A 22,985-nucleotide genomic window follows, 5' to 3' on the forward strand; every position below is an offset into this window, starting at 1 on the left:
CATATGTGTCCAGGACAACTTCTTTAGGGATGTAGGGAATTCCATTACATCTTCAGCCAGGGTGTCTTTCTGAGAGAAAACAGAAGCAGAGGGTTTCCTTCTGGGGGCAGGATTTTTGTCTGGGTCACTCAAGAGATCAGGCTGGAGTGTTTCTCCTCACATTCTGCTCTGATGCTTTGTGATTTTATGAAAGAGAGGAACTGAAGCTTGGAAAAGTGGAAATACTTGCTGCCTGCATCCTTGATCTCCAAAGCTTCCCATCATTTTACACACCAATATTCCCCAGCCACTGTTTGGGACAAGACCTTGGTGGTGGTGCTTTCACACTGTGGTTTGTTGCCCAGATTAGTGTTCTTTCTGTAGAACTTCTGGGCAGTAATTGATGTACTTTTGGATTTTAGTCCTCTCCAGAAGGCAGGGTTCTCCAGAAGCTGAGATTTCTGGTGTGGAACAAAGGATTTCTCAGGAAGCTCTGAAATCTCTGCCCTGTCAGTGTTTCTGCCTCGCTGTACCTATCCATAAAACTGTGTGATGTCCTTATGGCTAATTGGTGCTTAAGTGCTTTCAGAGCTGTGGGTAAACCACTAATTAGTCACACTCATTTAGGCAAAATTACTAACGCCTGATATTTTCCCATATGCTCTGTTAGTTCAGGGAAAATGTCTTGGAAATTCATTGATTTAGGCTTCCCTGGTGTATTTGCTGGTTTTTGTTTGTGTGACGATGACTTTCTGTGTTGTGGTTAATACAGATGTCACTGAATTGTGCCGTCTGCTTCCAGATTTTGGGTTTAAATAGTGCAAAATCCTCTTTCCAGAAAGAAATGTGGAAATAAATCAGGATGCAGATACTGCTGGGATAACTGTTTTGTTTCAGTATGTTCTACATCATCACTGGGACTGGGATTTATCTCGTCTGCACCCTCTCTTGTACTGATCTATTTTATATAGACATGATCAGTTTTATATAGACATACCAACATGCCTGTACACAAAACACACACATGCCCCCACAGTCTCTTACATTACACTGGGAAAGAACCATAAGGTTGAAGTGTGTTGACTCAACTATTTAATGAGGTGCAATAAATCTTGACAAGACCAGCTGGCACTGGAGTCAGGCTTCTCATCTTTTTACCATTACATTGAAATGTGAACAATAGTGGAAAGAAATGTAACTCTTCTTTTTTTTTCTTTTTTTTTTTTTGATACTCAGCTATGTAGCACTGTACTGAAATCATCCACTTCCATGGAATGCAAAGCACGGTGGATGCTGTGGAAAATGTTAACGATGCAAAGGCCCCTTTTGCTGGTTCTTTTTCTCAAATTCTGAGAACGTGTTGATCTGGCAGATCACAGAGCTGTGGTCAGCACTGACATCCCTGCACACACGCTGGCTCCTCCTCTGCTGCACAGCACACCATGACATCCTTTCCTCTTTCTCATTGCCCCTTCCCCCAAGGTGCAGCACCACCCAGGTACAGCAGGGCTGGCTGTGTTACTTGAGTATCTTCTTTAAAAAATAGGACTAATTAAGCATCTTGGACATCTAAGCGCGTGGCGTGGTTCCAAGGCACCCAGTTTGGCCTCTTTTAAGGAACCAGATTTATTCCTGTGAAAAGAAATCTGTTTGAAAAACACACTTTTTGTTTTTGGTAGGTTCTGTCAGTGGCATCCATCAAACTCTTTCATGTTTCCAGCCCCACCACTTAATGCCAATCAAGCCTTAAAAAATAATTGCCCCCAAACCAACTGGATGCCTCTGGATTCACTTGAGAAGGTCTGCCTGAGCTTTGAAGTGTATCCCATAATGATAGCTGACATCTCCAGAAGGAATAACTGCCCCCTCTTGCTTTGTCATTGCAGCATTTGATGTGTGCTGGGCTCTGGTGCCTGGTGGAAGGAGATACCTCCTGTAAAACCAAGCTGGACCCCCCTCTGGATGGCACCGAGTGTGGCGCAGACAAGGTAATCGAACCGCTCAGCAGCACTTCTTGCTTTCCAGCATTGGGAATAATGTTTCCAAGATGTTCTGGATTTACCATAAACCTGTATTTTCGACTGATTCTGTTACAGAAACTGCTCAATTAACAGCTGGATTGGGTTAAGTCTTCCTGATTTTATATTTAAGTGTATTTCAGTAGCTTCTGGAGGCTTCAGTGGTGCAGTTGTTGTGGTCAGGGCACTCCACAAACTGCAGGAGAAGCCCAGGGCTCGCTGCTGAGGGCACTCCCTGCTGTCACCTCTGCTCAGTGCTGCTGGTGGGGTTTCCTCAGTGAGGTGTTTTTCAGTGTGAGCTGAGCTAGTTGTGTTCTGGGCTGTATTTGAGGTAGAAAGTGTGCAGAGCTTTTGGGGAGTGGAAGAAGATGGGGAAAGAAAAAGTGGCTACTTAAAAACTTTATAGTTTCTAATAGTAGCTCAAAATGTTTGAGCTCAAATTCAGTGATGTTCCATTATTTCAGAGGTATAATTTGCTGTATATATTTTGGAACTTGACTGGTTTGGTAACTGCCACCCACCACTTAACTGGTTTTGGACTCTAATATTTTTTGTATATTGTATGGTTGGGGAGGTAAGAAGGGGTAAAATTAAAAAGGCTGTTGCTGAAATCAAAGGTTAAAGAACTTTTCTTGCAAATAAACAATGAAAAGAAAAGCTGGGCCCTGGAAAGCGTGACAAGGAAACTGAGACAAAAAGTTTTCAGATCTGAGTTTTTGTAGCTACAGGAGTCCTGGTGACTCTCTTAGCAGTGTCACATCCTGGACAGGCCAAGTTTGCTGCTTGGTCAGGAGCCAGCCACCTATTAGAATCAAAGGAGCTTGGGGCTTTAGCCAAGTTAGGTCCAAAATACTTCAATTATTTTGTACATCCTGGGAATAGTGCTGATGAAGGCATTGCTTTGGGGTATAATTTCTTGGAATAGCGGGGCTTTAAGTCTTAGCACTTAGGTAATAATCTGCTTTATAAAGCAAGGGGCTCAATTCTGTGATTATTTTTTTTAATGACAGAACTGCCTTCAGGGCTTTGTTGAGAGTGACACTTAAAATTTCTGTGTTTCACCTCCTCCCTTTCTCCTTCTCCCACCTCCCTCTCACCTTGAACCTCTAGAAACTTAAACACGGGCTTGTCGTAACCCCTCAGACACCCTTTGAAGTCCACCTGAGCAGGAATGTTTGCAGGATCGGGGCTCCTTTGCAGCCTGTGCTAACACAGTTCCATTGCAGTGGTGCCGAGCTGGGGAGTGTGTCAGTAAAACCCCCATCCCTGAGCACGTGGATGGGGACTGGAGCGTGTGGAGCCAGTGGAGCATGTGCAGCCGGACCTGCGGCACCGGAGTGCGCTTCCGGCAGAGGAAATGCGACAACCCCCCGTAAGTCTGCACTTCCTCAGGGTTCTTTCCACCTGTAGCACTTGGACAGTCCTTGCTGCAGGAGTGCAGGGAGGGAACAGGCAGCAGAGCTGTGCAAAGGCCGTGATTTCTCCTTCGCGAGCAGCAAAACCCAGGTCAGAGTCCTGGAGCGGCTTGGAGTGAGGTGGGTTTTGTGGAAGCGGCTTGAAGGGTCACCACTGGAAGTGGCCCCATTGCAGTGTTTCAAACATAGATAAAATTGAATTGAAAACATGTAGTTTGGCAGAAAAAGTGGTGCTGTGTTTGCTCTCCAGCACTGCAGTGAATGAGGGGGGGCTGATCTGGATCTACAGACCAAACTGAGCCAATGTCTTGAGAGATCAGCTTTGCAGGGAGTGCTGGCTCTGGGCTTGGGAAGCAGAAGAGTGGCTGACACTGGTCATCTCAGTGTCTCAGAGCTGTGTTTGTAAAGCACCTTGAGTTATTCTGTATGTCAGGAAGTGCTGCATAAGAAAAGGAAAGTTTTCATACACACAGAGTGCCATGGGTGCTGTTTAGCTCTTGAACAGTGACTACAAATAATCCTGTGCTCTCTGCTTGGCTTTTTTCTAATTCAGGAGAAAATGGAAGTGTTGTTATCTCCTATGTGTTGTCCTTCATCCCTCAGGTCAGCTGAGGCCCATCTGGAAGTCTCTTTCTCATATGGGAGGCCTGAACAGGTTACCATGGTGCCATTTAACTGCCCACCCTGTCTGTGTGCATTATAACTTCTCCCAGTCTTGAGAGCAGCCCTCCAAGCACTGTACCTCTAATTTTATTCAGATTTTAAGTTTTTCTCCACAGAAAAATCACAGGAAGCTTTGCTTTTTAAATTGGGGCTGAAATTCTGGCTCACAACACAGTCCCTTTGAAGGCATGCCTGGATGATGGATAGGCTCACACTGGCTGCTGTTGACCTGTATTCATGTGAAAGGGATATTTTTGTTTATTCCTCTCCTTATATAACACTGAGCTGCAGTTGAATGTCTGTAATGTCCAGGTTTGATTTTTACCAGCTGATTTTCCTGAACAAGGATCTGAACTGGTTCCTTTGCTGTCAGCTACAGTGCTGACCAAACCTTAATCCATTCATCATCGTTCCTTCAATCACAGGAAATGCTCCCTCCAGCACTGCACACTGATTTTAAAATTCTCTTGCTCATATACATTCTTGGCTGGGGATACACACGTGATCTTTTGCTTCAGATTCCTGGCATCAGCCCACTCCTGCAGCTGGTTTATTCACTGTCCAAAAACATTGGCTAAGGGATTTATCTTTTATTTTATATATATTTGGTCTTGGGATATTTTTTTTTTTAACAGGAATCTTTGCTCCTGCCAGCTGACTCCTGAGCCTGTGGGACTATCAGTATTTTTCAGCCAGTTGCTTCACTGTTTGATTTGGTTTTTCCTCTCAGTAATTTCTTTGAGCATTTACATGCATTGCCTCCACATGGTTGTAAGGAGTGTGTCATGAGCCAATGTGCACGTGCAGCCTTTGGAGTTGTGCTGCCTCTTGCTCTTGTCTGAGCTTTGGACTCTTGCTGTGCAGGGGGATTGAAGAGAAAACCACTGGCTTAAAGAGACACATCTAAATGAGGTCTCCACGCCTTCTTCAGTCCCCTCCTGTCATGTAAAAGAGTCACAGCAGTATAAATGGGCTTTGATTTCTTCAGTTCCATTAGTGGGTGGATTCTCTTGGCATAAATAGAGTGGAAGGTGGCTGTGAAGTTGTCTACCAGGAGATCTCACACAGTCACTGTTTGAGGCGTGTGCCAAGGTGGGCTGGAATTACTCTGTTTATTGGAAATCCCGGGCAGTGCTTGAGCTCACAGTACACAGGGCTTGGGACCGGGCATTACAGAGATCCTTCCCTTTGGATTCTTTTCCAATGCCCAAACTTGTGGCCTCAGCTTTTGGAAAGGTGGAAGGGACACAAGGATGAAGCCACAACAATGAAGTGAAGCAGGAAGAGAAAGATGTAGGGACAAGTGCTTGGTAATTGTCTGTGGGAGACCAGAGAGAGTGTCTGTTGCTGTTCCTCTTGCATGATGAAACCTTCAGGATCCTTTTTCAAGGCCTGTGATACCAAAATACTATTCCAGAGGTCAGTTACATACAAATAAAAAATTCTATATTCCCAACCCAGACAGAGCATGGCAGAGCTGTGTGCTGTCCAGTTCTCTGACAGCCTGTCCATGTCTGTTTATCTGCTTGTCCTGAACCCCTTGAATAAATCCTGGATATTCTTCTACTGTTTTGCAAGGGTTAGTCTAGTAGAAAGCAGCAGTGTGCTACCAAAAATATGATGCTGTTGGACAGAGGGGAGCTGAGCTGAGAAGGTCCAGTTGGGTATACAGTTTTCTTTGTAGGGTTACTGGGAGTAGAAACTTGCCCTGGATCTGGAGGATGCTCTGTTGTTTTATGGCTGATGAGTGCATGCAAGTCTTCAAGATTGGGAGAAATTACACTGGGGGAGACAGCTCATTTTACTCCTTAATTAGAAAGGGAAGACAGGCCAGGCTTCTGAAGGGCAGAACAGAGGAGCACTGGACAAAGGGCCTGGAGTTCCTGCAGCTTCCACTGTCTGGGAATGGTGGGTGCTCCATAAGTGCCTCTCCTGATGGATTTAGCTGCTACTTTAGTATTGCCAGTGACCATATTGCCAACAGTGAGAGCTGCTTGATTCCAGTCTGCACTGGCAAACTCATGGGAATTCCCTCATGAATTACTGACATCTGAAGATAAAAACCAAAGCAGCTGCTGATGTAAATAGCTGTCCTGCTGTGTCTCCTGCCCTGTGGCCATCCACTTGATCCTCTGCTTTTGAGAGGGTGCTCTGTTACTCTTTGGGTGTTCTGACTGCTCCCTTTTGTTGCTGTGTTTTCCCTGTACCCACAAACATGGACAGTCACCTACATCCCGTGGCTCCATCTCCTCTGCTGTAGCCGGAGGGATGGTGCTGAAACCGAAGTCTGTGTGTCTGGTGTGTTCATGTGAGTGCAGGGTCTGTGTAGGAAGGAGCCTGTGTTGTGCTCCCAGGCATCTGGACACAGTATCTGTCCCACAGTCTGAGGCACAGACAATCCTCCCAGAAGGTTCTGCAGCACTCCCAGCACAGCTTCTGCCTCACACGTGTCCATGGCAGAGGGAGGTGTCAGCAGAGCATGCAGGCGATGTCCAGGCTGTGCTGGTGACTCTCTGTGATGTTCCAGTGTCACTGGAGATCAGCATTTCCATTAAAAAACACCCCAAACACTCGTTCTGGGATTAATGGAGCTACTGTAAAAATTTGATCTAGGCTGGGATTTGGCAGTAAGCTTTTCTGTGAAGAATCACACATTTCTGTTGCACCAAATGCTGGATTCATCCAGGCCAGCACAGGTAGGAAATCAAAGGCCCAGTCCTGTGGCCAGTGGTACATGAACAGGGCAACTCCTGCTATGACCACTGACACAAATAAATGATGTACAATGAGGGCCTTGCTTTCCAATTAGCTGAGTGATATAACCTGATGTTCATTGCTCTTCAGGGAGGGAGGGGGGAGAAGCTTTTGGAATGAACTGCCTTACTGCTAAAAACTGGAATTTGGCTGGAGTTGCTTTTTATAGCCATCTGTTAAAGAAGAGTAAGAACATGACCTTATCCATCTTCACTGATTACAGCTGGGGAGAGATAGGTATGTGACAAATTCAGGAGAGTGTCAGCAAGTAGCTAAAGAAATTATCTGTTAGGATGGCCAAGTCTGTTTTGTTTGTTTGTTTGTGTATTGTTTTGTTTTGCAAAGAAAATGCAGGCTATTGTTGAGAGTTTGAGTTTTCCTTCTTCTCTGGGGATTCATAAATAAGAACAAATAGGTTTTGCAGATGCTTAATCCCCATGTTGGAGTAGTTGCCTTTCCTGCATGTTTAGAAAACAAATGTGTAAAATGGAATGGTTTTCATGGGTGGAGATTATCTGCTGCACAGATTTTTTTCTGGGTGCCCTGTTTACAGTGCAGGTTGTAGCTGCTTCTGTGTGATCTTAATTTCAAACTGCTGAAGACAACCCTAGAGGACACGTGCTGAGCAGACTTGATTAAGAGTGTCTGAGGCAGAGGCAAAGCAAATGGTGGGAGGAGAAAGGTGAAATGTTCTGGGTTGCTGCCTCTGCCTTGGGTGTTTGGTGCTGACCCTGGTTTGTCTTTCCTGCCATAGCCCAGGGCCAGGTGGGAAGAACTGCCGTGGAGCCAGCGTGGAGCACACGGTGTGTGAGAACTTACCCTGCCCCAAAGGTGTGCCAAGCTTCAGGGACCAGCAGTGCCAGGCCCATGACAGGTACACCAACAAGAAGAAAAGCCTCCTGACAGCTGTCATCGTTGATGGTGAGGTTTTTTTCACCTTCCTCTGGAATTCTTTGCTGTTCTTTCACTGCAGCTTCTTGATTTCGTCTGCAGGGCTCCCATTTGTTGGTGAGAAGGTTAGAAAATGTCCCCCTAAGCTGCAGTCGAAAGACTTAAGTACAGTGAGTTGTTCTTGGTGCTGCCCTGCTGTTCTTTGAGCCTTAACAGAACATACAGAGCTCTCAGTCCTTTGCTCCTCTTTCTGTAATGCTGGGAGAGAAGTGCCTTAACTTGATTCCCAGTCTGAACAGGCAGGCATTTGGGCATTTAAACATTAGAAAGTTCAAGTTAGTTTGGAACTGAAAAAAGAGGGGTTCCCTGGGACATTTTTGATATGTGTCAATTTTGGGCCTGTCAGCATGATTGCCTGTCCTACCTACAGTCCTTTAATGCTTCCTGTGCTGGATCTTGCTGTTCATCTGCTATTCAACCAGATTTTGGTGGATATGAAATAATGTCCTTTCTGGAAGAGTAAACATCTTTCCCTGCACTCTGCTGAAAAGCACACCAGGCTGGTCTCACTTGGTCATCCCAAAGACATCCTTGCACAGGGGAGGGTGGTGTTGGAACTGACACCAGAAGACCAGACACTGGACAAGCCCTTCCCTGTGCCAGCACTGACAGATGAGCTCTGATGCCAGGACAAGAGCACAGGCAGCATTTCAGTTCCCACAGCAGACCCTCCAAGAGCACAATTCCTTCAGGCTGATTTTGCTTGTTGTTCCCCTCTGCCCCACTTCCTAAATAGTTTTGCTGGATGAATGCACAATACAGAGCTACTTCCTGGACTCATTTCAGTCACAGAAAACTCTCCCAGTTTTTTCCAGGGGCGAGCTGTTTCATTCCTTTCTCTATTTTCAGTCAGGAACTATGGGCTGCTGAGGGTCTGTAGATTCTTCCTTGGATGAAGTCCATGAGTAGCAGAATCAGCTCCAGAGGAAAAACATTATATTGCCTAAATATCTGTTACTTAAACATATGGCAGAGGCAGTCAGCAAACCCTGACACTGCTGAATGCTGCCAGTTAATAATACAAATGTTTGAAAAGGCTTTTTTACTTAACTCCTTCTCTAGCTAAACATAATAGTAACTTTTCCAAAGTGATGTCTAAATAGCTAATGATTGTCATTAGCATGGGTGAAAGATACAACTTTTCTCTACTGATTTATTTCCAATTATTTGGGGGTTCTTTCTCTAGCAGTTCTAGCAGCATAGTTTGCTGCCAGGAATGTTTGTAGGGCCACAAATACCAGTTTAAGAAAATAGGAAGTAATATGAATGCAAGAATGCTTTACATGTGGGTATATAAGTGTTCCTACTGACACACTGATGCAAGAAGTTGGTCTGTCAGGAGGAGAAAGGGACTGGAGAACTTGTTCTTCTAAAATCAGTGGCTGTAGCCTGAGACACACACACAGTCACTTGATCATTCTTCTCAGACTGTTGAAAGTGTATTGACTCAATGGTTTTCTGTACCTTAAAAACCCAATCTCATCAGTGTAACCCTTTGAATATTGATATTTGGAAGTGGGGAAATGCCAGGCCTGAATTGACAGGCTGATGTTCCTTCGAAGATGAGATACACAAAGCCATTCATGCAGAGAATGCATCCCCATTGCCTCAAACACTTGTCTGGGCTGTTCCTAAAGGCAGATGTTGTGTTTCTTTTCCCAGATAAACCATGTGAGCTGTTCTGCTCTCCCCTGGGGAAGGATTCTCCCGTGCTGGTGACAGACAGAGTCCTGGATGGGACTCCCTGTGGGCCCTACGAGACCGACCTCTGTGTACATGGCAAGTGCCAGGTGGAGTAACCTTCTCTTGTTTTATTTCTGGTGTCAGGTACAGCCTGGGCAGCCTCTCTGTGGGTGGCTGGGGGGCTGTGTGTGAGGTGAGCACAACCCTGTTTTATCAGACCCACTACAAGTGCTCCACAGCCCTGTGTCTTGGGCTAAGGATTAAAATGCCCCAGTTATGATATTATTGCTGAACAGCTGGGAATGTTCAGTGATCACATTTGCTTGCGTGTAGTCATCAAATGGCTTGGGTGGGAAGGGACTTCTGTGAGGGGAGCAGATGGGAGTGGAAATCTTGGCCTGCTTAACTGCTCCTTTTTGGCTATTAGAGGAATCACTGAAAAAAAACACTGGAGCTGCAAACTGGATTACAAATTGTCACTACCCTGTTACATGTGGTGGGTTGCCAGAATCGTGATGCTTTTCAGGTCCACCTGGTTCCTGCCTGGAAACACTGAGGAAGCTTTTCAATACCAGTTGCCCCTTGTTTCCTGCAGCTGCTCGAGCCAGTAGCTTCCCCTGTGTGATTTTTGTTGACTCTTATTCTGTGATGCCAAGGTGAGTTACTGTAGGGGCCCATCAAAGCTGTTCAAAAGGCCTGTTGCCCTTGCAGTAATGAAAAGGGTCCCTTTCTCCCACAAAATTAGATTTAAAGCTCCCCCCTAGAGAATACGGGTTTGAAGAGCAGATCCTGCAGCCCTGAGCACAGACAAAGCCAGGGTTTTTTGCTTCTCACTTGGGTCACATAAAGAGCAAACCAGAGAGAATGTAGGGGAGGTTTCCTTCTGCTGTCCTACAAATGGGACAATCAATATCCCCTTGGTTGTCCTTGGATGGACTGGCCAAACCCTGAACATGCTTTTTCCTTCTGCCTCTGGTCAGACAAGTCAAGGATGGAAATGAAGAGGATTCTTCACAGTCTTCAGATTTGGTTCTTTTTTCCTTAGAGTGAAGGTGTGATGGCCTGTAACCATTGCAATGATTATTTCTCTCTAAGTTACATACAGAACCAAAATTAGGTGTGAGAGATCTTTGTAATAAAGCTCTCTCGTTTTGCTGGGCAGTGAGACTGTAACACAGCACACTGAATGCTTAGGGAGGGCATCTCTTAGAGCTGGTGTTACAAGTCCCTTGAAAATTTAATGGAGTTGTTAGACCCATACTAACTGGAGATTTAAGGTTTGGACAAGGAAAGGGAGAGAAGAAAATGTTTATTTAAAGATCATAATTGACAGGAAGTCATTCATGGGTGTTCCTAGTGATGTGTTGCAGTTGGGTTCAAGTCATTTGTCACAGACACTGTGACAGGGCAGACACTTGGTGGGTTTTCTCTCTCCTAATCATGTAACGTGTTCAAAGTTTGCTGCACACACAAGAGTGATGTGAAAGACAGTTCACTTGGCTACTGCAACCCTGTCAGTGCTGGATTATTCCTGGCAGTTCTGCTTCTGAGTTTCTCCTCATCTAGATTTGTATCCTGTGGTAGGACTTCCTCTTTGTGCAGGGCACACCAAATCTGGCATTATTCTGATTTCTGTGAACAGGGACTGAGAGCCACTGAGTTTATTGCTTTGAGCCTTCCAGGCAGGGAGATGGATAAGCACAATATTCACCTGAGTGTAAGAGAGGCTTTGGAGGCATAAAGCAACTTTACTTATAGCAAAGCAGCTTTACTTATAGCAATGTAGAGAAGTGAAAAATCTTTGGATTGAATTCTGCACTGCTGCAGGAGACACTTCCCACTGTTTCCTGTCAAATGCTGCTGAAGAGACATTTTTAATTCAGTCTTTCTAATTTGAACAGCAAGCGTCTGGGAGCCAATACAAGCTTGATTCTTTATAATTCAAAGTACTTTGCATAGAGCCAGGTTCATGGGGCATCCCAAGTTTCTTAATTTTTGCCTGTTTTTAGCTGTATCTGAAAAAAAACTGGAAAAAACCCATTAATAACCTTTTATAGTCGGGCCAGCTGTGCACCTCCAGCTGTGTGCCACTGACCATTCCTCTGGGCTGGCCAGCTTTACTGCTCCAGCAGTTCAGAGCAGCCACAAGTGGTAAATCAGACATTATGGCAGTGTATGTTTGCTTCTTGCAGGGAGGAGCAGTAGCTCCCTCCAGATGAATTCCTTGATGAGCTCAGAGCCTTGGAGGTACCTCACGAGAAGCAAATTGCACCCTGAGTCGGGGGCAACTGCCTGGGACTGTGCAGGGAGGTGCTGACAGCTCAGAACAGTCAGTCCATTTGCATCTGGCTGAGAAAGAATGCAGAATGATCAGCTGAGGCTGAGCAGATCTGAAAGCCTTGGGAACTCATTTATAACACTCCTCTGCCTTCCATGCAGTGCAGTGCTGAGATTTGCCATATGTGCCTGTGCACCCCATTTGCCACAGATCCCTGTCTCACCAGCTGCCTGTTAAACCAATTGAATTGACATATTCATTTAATTACTCTTCTCCTTATTTCTTTACCCAGCATAGACAAAGCCTGGCAACAAGCATTGCAGGGGGCCTGGAGAAGAGAATAAGTGCTGAAATCAGAGGGTGGTATTACTGTTATTTATTTTCTTATGTCATCCTTCCAGCTAAAGGCTCTTAAAGGCAGGAATGACACATTGTCAGTGTAACAGACAAATTAGCAGTAACCATTGCCTGTGAACATTTAGTCTAGGAAATGTAATAGATCTTTTCCCTTCGTTAGATGCTCCTAAATGGAACTCATGCATCATTGTTGGGTGATGAATGGATGTAGATGAACATGGCAGAGAAAAAAACTGCTGCAATGAGAGGAGGGTTTTGAGAAGGAAAGCAGGAACAGATTCTTTGAAGCATTTGGGCACTAAGGGAAGAGAGTTTTCCTTCAGTTGTACTTCGGGAAGTTATTACAGTTTCATTTTAAAGCCATGAGCTGAGCTCAGATTTAAACAGTATGAGTGAAGCCTTTTGGTGTCAGCCTTTCTATCCCTGAAACAAAATCATCCCTGTATTTATCCCCTACACCTAAAGGCAGCTGGAGTGAGTAAACTTGGTTATTACTTTGATCAAGCCTAGAAGCACCAGAAAGCAAAGTCAGCCCTAAATTTAGCATAGGAGTTCCTAAATCAACTAGACTTTTTATAATCTTACTCCTTGTTTTTTCTATGAATCGTAAGCTCTTCCTCCAATTTTGTCATGTCCTTATTTATTAGAGCTGATTTTGAGGTCGAACATTTCAAATGCACTTATCCTTTCCACCTCCTGAGCAGACTGGAACCCCTGTTCACTGTGGATATAGGGATTTGACATTCCCTTCTTGAAGGGCACATGATCCTCTAGCAAGGAGAATTTACTTTCTCTGGGGATTTTTCAGCCACAGAAAATCTGTAGCAGGCTGCAGAACAAGAGGAGGGTGAGGGCTCCTCTGGGCTTTGCAGGTTTGCTTTCTCAGTCATTTCAGTCCTGGTGAGACAGGGCAGGGCAGTGCAACCTGCAGCTCACAGTTGCTTTATCTTCTCATATTTCTCTCCCAGTGACAAGTGGCTTTCAGAGAAGAGGATTCCCTGAGGGTTTTGTTCTTCTTCAAGACTGTTGTGCGTGCGTTCCATGAGGGAACACTCGTGGAAGCAGAGCCCTTTCTAACCTCTTACAGACCTTCACTCTGTGCTGCTGAGGTTGACACAAAACTGAGGCAGCAGCAGAGCTAAAAAAAGTGTCAGATGTGCCAGGGCAGTGGTGTGAGGAGAGGAGCAGCTGCTCAGCTGAGTGTGGTGACACACAGGGCTTTGTGCTGGCTTTTCTCAAAGGAGGATTAGTCTGAGACTCATGATAGCATGAGAACTTTCCAGTGGGGGCTACAGAGTCTACTTGAGGATGTAATCTAAGGTCTCTTTGAAAAGAGAGACCTCCTTTTATAGCAGGACTGGGCTGGAGATCAAGGGCAGTCTTTGCTTTGATTTAGCAGTTGAAGAGGTGAAGATGTTTTGGCTCTGTCTGTGGTTTTCTCATTGATATTTTGTCATATCACACCTCCTTTAACTTGCTGGTGAATCCACAATGATAATAAGCCACATACTAGGCTGTCCTGGCACAACAACAGTGTTATAGAACTACTTTCTTTCCAAAGTGATTGGCATACAGTGTGAAAGGGGAGCATAAACTGGAAAATGGACAGATTTTCAAAAATAATTTCTGCAAACTGGTTAGGCAGAGTGGCAGCAGAAGGCTACAGGTGGCAGAGGAGAAATTGGAGTGGTCTGCTGGACCTGCTGCTGGCAAACAGTTTTCTACACACTCAGTACCCACTTTTTGCATTTGATTGACACATCCAGTTCTGGCTTTGTCTCCTCACTTGAGTATTTTCTGTGTATTATTCATATTCGTGCACTACAAACTGTGGTACAAGATGTTCCAGACTGGGTAGCTTGTCTCCCTACAACAACTTGGCTTAGCATTGTACTTTGATAAATTATTTAGTGTATGTGCACAAAATCCAGGATTGTCTGGACTACAGAAACCTGTTGTATAATTGCCTTTTTTTTCCATTTCTGGGTCTGTAGCCTTGTAATCTGAGGGCTAAAAAGAGTATCAGGGCTTTTGGCGAGTAAAGGTTAGTGACAAAACCAAGACTTTGTTGATATCTTACTAGTTTTTAAAGGTACTTTACAGTGGGGTGTGAAAAAAAGTAAAACAAGCTGCTTCCCCTTATTTTTCTTCCATGTTATCCCATGAAAAGCATAGAATAGAACAGAAGCAAAGGAGTTCCTGGGATGGGAAAAAGCTTTGTATTATTTGCATGTTCTCTCAGGAACACAGGGGTTTTGACACATAATCTTCAGTCTCTATATGTGAATAAGGGGTTACCCAGAATTATTGTTTCTAGAACCCCGTGAACTGCTGAGGGATCTAAGCACAGAGTCAATGGTCAGGTGTCACTGGAGATCCAAAGCAGATGAGATAATGCTAATTTAAAATAGGCAGTGTCCAGCTCCTGTCCCAGCAGAGCTGCCCTGACTCATGTAAAATCTGAAGGCTTGGGAAGTGACAGGGGGGTATTTCCTGAGCTAAATTCTACATGGACTCCAATCCATCACCCAAAATTTCTTGTGGAACAGAAATAGAAGTAACTCAGAGATGAACTGCCTGATTAGGGACCAGGACTCCTCTTCTGTACAAACCCTCACAGACACTCACAGCCCTCCAGAAGGGCAAAAGTGTTTAAAACAGAAATATAAGAATTCTCTTCCCCTCAGATCTGAATTTCAGTTGTTCACATATGGACATTCCTGTTTCATGTGGTCCATCCCTGGAGGTATCAATGGCCATTGGATATTATGGACAAAAAGAATTGGCAGTGTGGGTGAATCTGTCATAACCAGCGTGCTCTGCACATGATTAATTTGTAAAATGGCACATATTGCATCAATATTTATATTTGATCCATTGAGACAGCTAGTTAGTTCAGCATATGGGAAGCATTACAGTTTTGTGAGCCTACAATGTCATTTCTTACACAGGGTGGGTGTATATAACAAAAATAATTGTGTTTATGTAGCAAAACATACTCACACAGGCTGTATCAATTGAGCTCTTGCACAGCCATTGAAAATACAAATAAAAATATCATTAAAAAAATAGCCAAGCAATATAGAAAATAGTTCACACAGAAGAATCCAAATGATCTGTATTCAGAAGAGAAGAGGAGTTTTCCTATGCTGGAGCCAGCAATGACTGAAGCTGGAAATACCACCCAACAAGCAGTACTTTCAGATGTTTAATTATAAAAATGAGAAGAAGGGGGAGGGAGAGAAGGAAGGGTGGACTGAGATAGCAGCTTAAAGAGAATTAATTTCAGGCCTTTGGCTCAGCAAATGTGCAGTTACCTGCCAATGTATAGGTCAATGAATAGTTCCAAAATGTGGTGTCAGAGTAGGAGACTGCCTGGGTTGAGGATGGATTGGAAACCTGTGGACACATTTCTGACTGTCCATGCTGAGTTCTTGAACCCTCAAAAGACTTATCTTTATGTGTCTTGCCAGCATTTCCATGTCTTAAAACTGCTTCCCTTCTCACCAGTCCATTCAAAGCTGATGGAACTGAAAGTATCCAGCTCTTGTTGGATGGGCTGGTCCACGGACTCATGGATAACTCCTGGGTCAGAAAACACACAGGATGTTACTTAAAAGGTCTTTCTTTCTTCAGGATGTAAAGCTTCCCCTTTCTGCTTCTCAGTTTGGTAAATCCTCTTACCTTGGTTGGCACTGGACTGTGCAGGGAGCAGCACAGAGCAAGTGAGAGATGGTAAAGATCAAACAACTCCCTTGAGCCATTTGGGTTTTAAGGAATTCTTTTTGCACTTTGAAAACTTGACTTTTGAGTAGTGGAACTTGGGATTTTTCCCCTTGCATGTGGTTAATTAAGCCCTCACTTTTTGGAAGGCTTTCAGCAGGTTGAGGACAGCTCTGTAGTTTAATGATTGGCAGTCAAACACAAACAGCATCATGTCGGTGAGAACCTGATGATGGACAGACTCGATAGTTTGGTGAGGCTCCAATTTTTCCACCCAGTGCTGGAATCTCAGAGGCTTTCACACCTTAGAGAAACCTGGAAGTATCTCTCAATTAACAGCCCAAGGACTGGCAGGTGCTTTCCTCTCAGAAGGGAGCGTTTTGCTCTCCCAGCCCTGTCTCCTTCCCTTGTTTTAAGAGTGACTTTATTTTCCATGTGGAAAGTCCTCGAAGGATCTGATTGACTGAGGTGGTCACTGTAATGTGTTTCTAAATGACTTTACAGCTTTTGGAATCCATTGTCAAATCTTAACCAAAGCTGTTTCATAATGTGCTGTTATTAAATGTACTGTTATTAAATGCACTTTCAGTTTGGAAATGGTTGGAAGGCTTGGGGAGAGGGAAATGGGCTCTAATATTTACGTAGACAACAGTAAAGTACTTCCAAGGTATTTTTCCCCCATAAAGTATCAAGAATGCACCAATTTTCATCTTGAAGCCAAGAAAGAAAAGTGTTATGTTCTCTGAAAGATTTTCCTTTGTAAGAAGCCATTTCCTGGCCCAGATCTGTTGGGGGCTTCAATCCTCAAGCCCTGGATTGAAGAAAATCAATCCCTGTGAATGGGAGAGATGATGCCGTTGAAGGGAAGGCTGCAAGGACCATTCCCAGTTCCTTCACTCACAGGGAATTAGGGTGAAGATGAAAGGTAAAAAACAGCAAAGGTTTTGGGAGTTATATCTGTGAATTCAGTGGATGCTCTTTCCATGCCCTCAGAGAGGGTCTCTCAAGTCCAAGAGTGTCAGTGACCCAAGTAGATGTGGGAGGAGAAGGCTTATCTGGTACCCCAGTGTCAGAGGAGGGGGATTCATTCTTCCCAAGGCTTTGCTGGCTTGCACTGGTTCCCATTATCTGGGAAACTCCAGTGTAAATGCAAAGCATGTGATTGCTAACTCCCCATTCTTCCCCTGCCTCCGTTAGAGCCCTGCAGACTCCTCCTGGAGCACTGGGAATAAGTGCGGTTCAACACTCATTATATTCCCTTTATTCATGTGTGTGCTCACATAGTGCTAATAACAATGCAGCACAATAAAAGATAGCACTAGAGCCTGAAATGAAGCACAGCCTTTCCAGGATCCCAGCAGGGTGGCAGGCAGGCATTTATTTCCAGCTGCCTTTCAGCAGCCCCGTTAATAAATCATCCCAATTTTCCTGGAAGGAGAACTGCTGGGACATCCTTCTGTTCTGGGGGCAGAATCACATTCAATATCCCAAAATTATTTGTTGGACAAGGGTGTGAAGTTAAGACTTGAGAATTGCAACTGCCAGGAACTCCATGCTCTTCTTCTTCTTACCTTTTCCAACTCCCCTTTATGGAGTTTTTTTCCCCTGAAGTTCTTTGCACCCCTGTACGTGCTGGGCTGGTTAATGAGCAGCGTTTCCCTGCTCTGTGTTTGGGATGATCAGCCTTTCTCAGCATGTGTCTGCCTCTAATGATTTACCCAGACAAACTCTGCCTCAGCACACGTCTGAGCACTGGCAGCCTTTGATCCCTGAGCACATCTGGACTCAGGCAGTGGCCAGTGTCTCCTGAAACAAGCGGAATGTTGGAGTTCAGCTCCAAATTACTTTGCTTACACGCAGACAGGCTCAGATAAACAGCCCAAGTCCTCTTAATATTTCCCTGCTTTACCCTATTTTTCAAAATGTTTGTTGTTTTGATCGTTCCCTAAGATATCTCTCCAACTTTCCCCTGGCTTCATTATAGCAAGGCAAAGAAGGGAGAGACCCGACAGCCTTATTCAAATAAGTCTTATTAGTGACAGTCCTGCTAATTCATTTGCCAAGAAACTGTTTATCTGCACAGAATAAAACTTTAACTCATTTTTAATACTGCAATTGCTGCTAATAATTTGCATAATGACAACTCTTATTTCAGGAGAAATTTATGAATAAAGAGGGAATTGCTGAGTCTTTAGAGGGTCTTACATGGACAGAATACAATTCATGTAGATTAATGACAATAAGTCTTGTCAACATCAAGATCTACAGATGTGGAATGTTCACCATCGTAACCTGCAAATGCTTTGTGAATAAGGAATATTATGGTGATAATCCCAATAGGTACAGGGAGAATCCTGTGACTATTCTAGGAATTCCCATCTGTGGAAGCAAAACTTCAGGTTTTTATCGGAAGAAGTAGGTGTACAAAATGATGAAAATACCATTTAAAATGAAGTGAAATTGTTAGAATTTATTATTTGTTTTACAATCAAATGTCTGTGCTTAATACAGTGCAAGCACATGGAAAATTTCATTATTGTGTAAGCAATTTTATGGTATGAATTGGCCAAATATGAACCTGACCTGCTTCCATTGAACTGCTCTTGCATTGCAGGTATTTTGAGCCATCTGATTAATGAGCTCTTTTTTCAGGTATTGCAGAAGTGTAAAGAGAACTGAATGTTACCTTTCCTGTTAAGATCCCCATCCAAAACAGAGCTCATTCAGTGGAATTGTAATTACTCTGCATTTTTGTGCATTGAAGGGCTATGACCAGGATTTTTATTACTTGGGTTAATTCTCATCTGAGGAGATCACATTTTTCTCTTCTCTCTGTGGTCCATTTCTCTGGGATGTCTTTGAGCTCCTCAGATGGAAATTGCTTTACAAACTTGAAACTGTTGAGTTTGAAGGAAGTTAGAGTGGGATAGTATGAAATCTGTGATGATACCTGGAATAACTAGTGTTTGTGAGACTCTCTCCAGTTAAATCTGAATCAAAGTTCCTGCTCTGAGTGTTAGAGGAGGGAGCTGCTGAATAACCAACTCACCACCGTTCCAGCCGAGTGCTCCCCTGACTCACAGTGTTTCCTTCCCATTCAGGCTTTCAGTCAGATGTCAATCTTAGTCTTGACCTCGGTGTTTAGATCTGCTCTAACCTTGCAAACAAAATAACGGGGACCCTCTGGTTGTTGTCACCAGAAAATCGGCTGCGATGGAATCATTGGCTCGGCTGCCAAGGAGGATCGCTGTGGAATCTGCAGTGGGGATGGGAAAACCTGCAAGGTGGTGAAAGGAGACTTCAACCACACCAAGGGGATGGGTGAGTAAACCCTCAGAAGGGAGTTAGAGTGGTAGTAACAGCTCTTCTTGGACAGCATTGGACTCGTCTGCTCTGGTGAACACACAACAAACACAACCCAAAACCCAGCTCACTTCAAATATGGTGCCCTGCCTGCTTCTTATTCACACACCAGGCATTGCCTCTGTCTGAAATTCAGGATGAAGCTGTGTTTCTCATTTTCAGTGCTACTGGTGCTGATGATTTTAAGTAAGAGACAAAATCACAGTGTCTTCTCCAGTGGGAGGGAGGTTGGATTTCAGCACCGTCTTGGAGCTCTTTGGGAGCTCAGAATGATGCATGTTGCATGTTGTACATGATTCATGTTATAATCAGGATATCTCAGCTAAAGGAAAGAGCACTCCCCTCTGAATGTTTTTACTGATTCCCTGCCAGCAATAGTATCCAGTATAGGATACAGGAGCTTCCACTTGGAGTTAAGACATTTCCCTCTCTTGTTAAACATTAATGTATGTACGGCTTGGTGTTTGAATTAGTCTTTGTTCCAGGGTTTCTCTATTGCACCTCTGAGAGACCTGTTATCACTCATCCTAATCAGCCAAAGGCAGGGAAAGCCACCTTCAGAACTTGCAAGCTGCTCCAAGAGGAGGGAATTTTCCAGAAAAAAAATTATTTCACATTCAGTAGATACAGAATTGCCACATTCAACACGTGCTACTCGAGGACTAAGTTCCACAAAGCACATGAAGATCCTCTTTAAACACACACTCAGTTCTGTTCGGTCACCAAAGCAGCACCAGTGCTCAGCAGCTTCCTTTAATTGAGGTTTCAGCACTGGGGTCTGAGGCTCTGCTTTGTTTATTGACCTCTTCCTCTGCATCCTCCTCCTCCTCATTGCCTCTGGAGCCAGCTGGGATCTGGCTCCTCCTCTGAGCTGCAGGTAGGATTTCCCCCTGCACCACATCTCTCTGGAGCATATTTGTGCTGTGGCATTGCTTGGCCAACCTGTTGAATGGCTTCCATTAGTGCCTTTGACTCTTTTGTCCCAGTTATTTTCCACCTACTTATGTCAAGGCATTTACATTTGATGCAAATGGTGGGAAAATTTTCATGTTTCTATTGAAAAAAAAAGCTATTCTCCATTTCTGTAGCAGACTGTAGAGCTTTCATGAACTTCTTACATGCTCCTGAAGAGAAACTATCTTTTATCTTTCCCAATGAGTCCACAAAACATCTTGTGCAGATAACTAAGAAATTTCTGGGTCACTGCCAGGAGGTTGCTCCCGTTTCCAGCTCGACAGGCTGCTCCGGGGTGGTGACTTTACAAGGCTGTTGGAACAGAACAGTTTGAGCCTTAACTGGCTGCCAGGACACTGCAGGAGCTTTCACCCCCAGAGCCCTGGAGCCCAGTCAGAAGGGATTCCTGACTGGCTCAGGGATAGTGTTCAGGCATTTGGATTCTTTGCTGATTATCTCAGAATCACAAACCTTTCAAAATGTTGCTTTGTCAGTGCAATGTTTCCACCTTTACCCATCTCATGTTATCTAGAAGATAATTAGGTTTCTTGCCATTATAATCTCATAAACATTTATTAGATATTTTGATTTTTTTTTTAGTTTAATTTGAAAGGTAATTAAATTTAATGTTTACTCCCATCAGTTTCTATTCACACACTGCTGTTTTGCAGAATCAGGTCCTCAGATGAACTCACTGAATCTCATGCAGTAGGCAGAGCTCCAGGGCTGGATCTGGGGTATCACAAGTGAACACAAGGTTACTTAAGAAAAAATTGCCTTTTTGCTTTAAATTGACAGTTAAACAAATATATGCAAGCATTTGACAGAAGCTGGGGCAAAGGAGAACCCACAATATTCTGTGGTAACAGATCCAAGGTTGGATGTGTAAATGATTGCAAATCCCCACGAACCTCCTGCAATCCAAGCCAAGGCCAACACCCCAATTTATGATTTCAGTAGAGAACAGACCTCAAACATCAGGACAGTGGTTGTTCTGGATGGTACCTGTTTGGGGAATTGCAGCTGCAGCCCCTGGGCCAGATGCTCAGCAGCTGTGCAGGGTTGGTCCTTCTGTGCTCTGGGGTTGCAAATGATGTTGTGGAGCCCTGTGATCTGAACATAACCCCTGCCAACCCCTTTCTGTTTCTCAGTAACCAATAGTCATTGTAAGAAGGTTTCCACATGTGTGATGGCAAAGGCAAAGGCTGTTCCCAAGTGTTTCTCGTGTAAGATACTTGAATGCTGTTTGCAGTGTCAGTGGGTGTTGGTGACATCCTTTGGTGTTGGTTCTTTGTCTTCTTTTGGTTGGATTAGTTGGGGAAATTTGGTATCAAAAGCCATGGATAAACTTCAAGCCCTTTTACTGTTTCACTTGCTTTGTCAGAGATACAAAGTACAGATCCTTTTCTTATAGAGAACCTGCATGAAAGAAAGCCAAATTTTCATTAACCCAGCAAAAAGAACCAGGCCTATTTCTCTTTTTTTCCTGACTTTAATGTCCCAGAGGTTCTGACACCCTGGTGGGAGATGATATTGGAATGTTCAAAGTGCCTCATGGGAGGTCCAACAGTTCAGATCTTACCACCTGTGATCCAGGGTGATCCAACTGGAAATGGATTCCCTTTTTCTGTTGGAGAGGAGGTCAAAAGCCTTTATTTATGATGCTGAACATCACATACACTTGTGTGCAGCTGGCTGTCCTCAGCAGCCCAGCTGAATGCACTGTTTAGACTGAGGTTTCCTTTTGACTGGCAGCTTGCCCTGTACCTATTTCTGTGACATAATTTTTCAAAAACAAACACAGAGTTGTTCTAAAGTCCATCTCTGTCACCCTGCCACTGTTCAGGGCACCTAGAAATGAAGGACAGCTCTTTGACTTGTGTCTGTTGAGGAGCTGATTCATCTTCTGCCTTGGCTGCTCAGAGACCTGCATCTCTCTCTTGATTTTTCTCAGCCACATCAAGATTTTCATTTGCTTATGATTCAAAGGAAGGACCACAGATATTTGGATTTATTTTTTTTTTAATGGCAGAACTTAATAAGGTGAGATATGCCAGTTGTTGTAGTTTTGGGAAAGATGGAGTACATCTTTGCTGGCAATTTTTCTTTTTAAGATAGTGGAAAAGCAGGCTTTTTATTGTATATACTGCTTGTCCAGCACTTACTTGAAAGAAATTTGAATAGGGGTGCTGGCTACAAGCATCTTTAGCCCACACAAAAAAAGTCTTTTTTTTATCAATAGGGTTTACATCTAAATGATGAGAAAATAGAGCCCTAGGGCTAACTCTGAGGGTTATAAGTTTATATATCAACTTATAAGGGTTTAAGCAGCACATGCAAGTTAGAAATCCCAGCAACCAACTTCACAGCAATAGTAGGAGGCTTTGAAATCTATCCATGGCTCTCCAGTGAAATTGTTTCCTTCCAAACGAGCTGTCCCATGGCTGGAAGTGTTCAGGTGCCGAGGGAGGATTTGTTCTCAAGCTGACAACAAGTGAGAATCATCACAACTGTTTAGACAACAGAGACCTAATTCTCACTCCACTGCAACAAATAGCACTGAGCAAAAGGTGCAAGGTGGGAAGAGTCATGGGGACTGACATGCCCAGCTGATGCTTATCCCTAAGATATTCCCGAAGCTGTGCTGGCCATGGCTGGAAGGGAGGCAGGGCAGCCTGATTTCCTTGGCTTCTGCCCCGAGATCTTTGTTCAAAGCACTTTTTCTGGGAAGTTTAGTGATGGGGTGAGCGCTGTTGACTTTCTCACACCTGATTTTGGTGTGTACAGGGATAGGATGTGAAGGTGCAGTACCCAGAGATTGGGACTTCCAGCCATGGGATACTTTTT

The 22,985-nt window shown here is 44.1% G+C and overlaps 1 protein-coding gene across 1 annotated transcript in view; it reads left to right on the plus strand.

Annotated features, from left to right (window-relative positions):
- Nucleotides 1-22,985, plus strand: part of ADAMTS17 (ADAM metallopeptidase with thrombospondin type 1 motif 17) — a 166,944-nt gene that overhangs the window by 91,967 nt on the left and 51,992 nt on the right. Inside the window, exons 11-15 of the mRNA XM_017804950.1 lie at nucleotides 1,866-1,967; nucleotides 3,224-3,369; nucleotides 7,584-7,750; nucleotides 9,443-9,570; nucleotides 19,022-19,142. Of these exons, the coding sequence (XP_017660439.1) occupies nucleotides 1,866-1,967; nucleotides 3,224-3,369; nucleotides 7,584-7,750; nucleotides 9,443-9,570; nucleotides 19,022-19,142 (664 nt within the window). The remainder of the gene's footprint in view (nucleotides 1-1,865; nucleotides 1,968-3,223; nucleotides 3,370-7,583; nucleotides 7,751-9,442; nucleotides 9,571-19,021; nucleotides 19,143-22,985) is intronic.

The sequence above is a fragment of the Lepidothrix coronata genome, unplaced genomic scaffold, assembly GCF_001604755.1.
Source record: "Lepidothrix coronata isolate B3197 unplaced genomic scaffold, Lepidothrix_coronata-1.0 Scaffold11, whole genome shotgun sequence".
In the NCBI taxonomy this organism is placed as follows: Eukaryota; Metazoa; Chordata; class Aves; order Passeriformes; family Pipridae; genus Lepidothrix; species Lepidothrix coronata.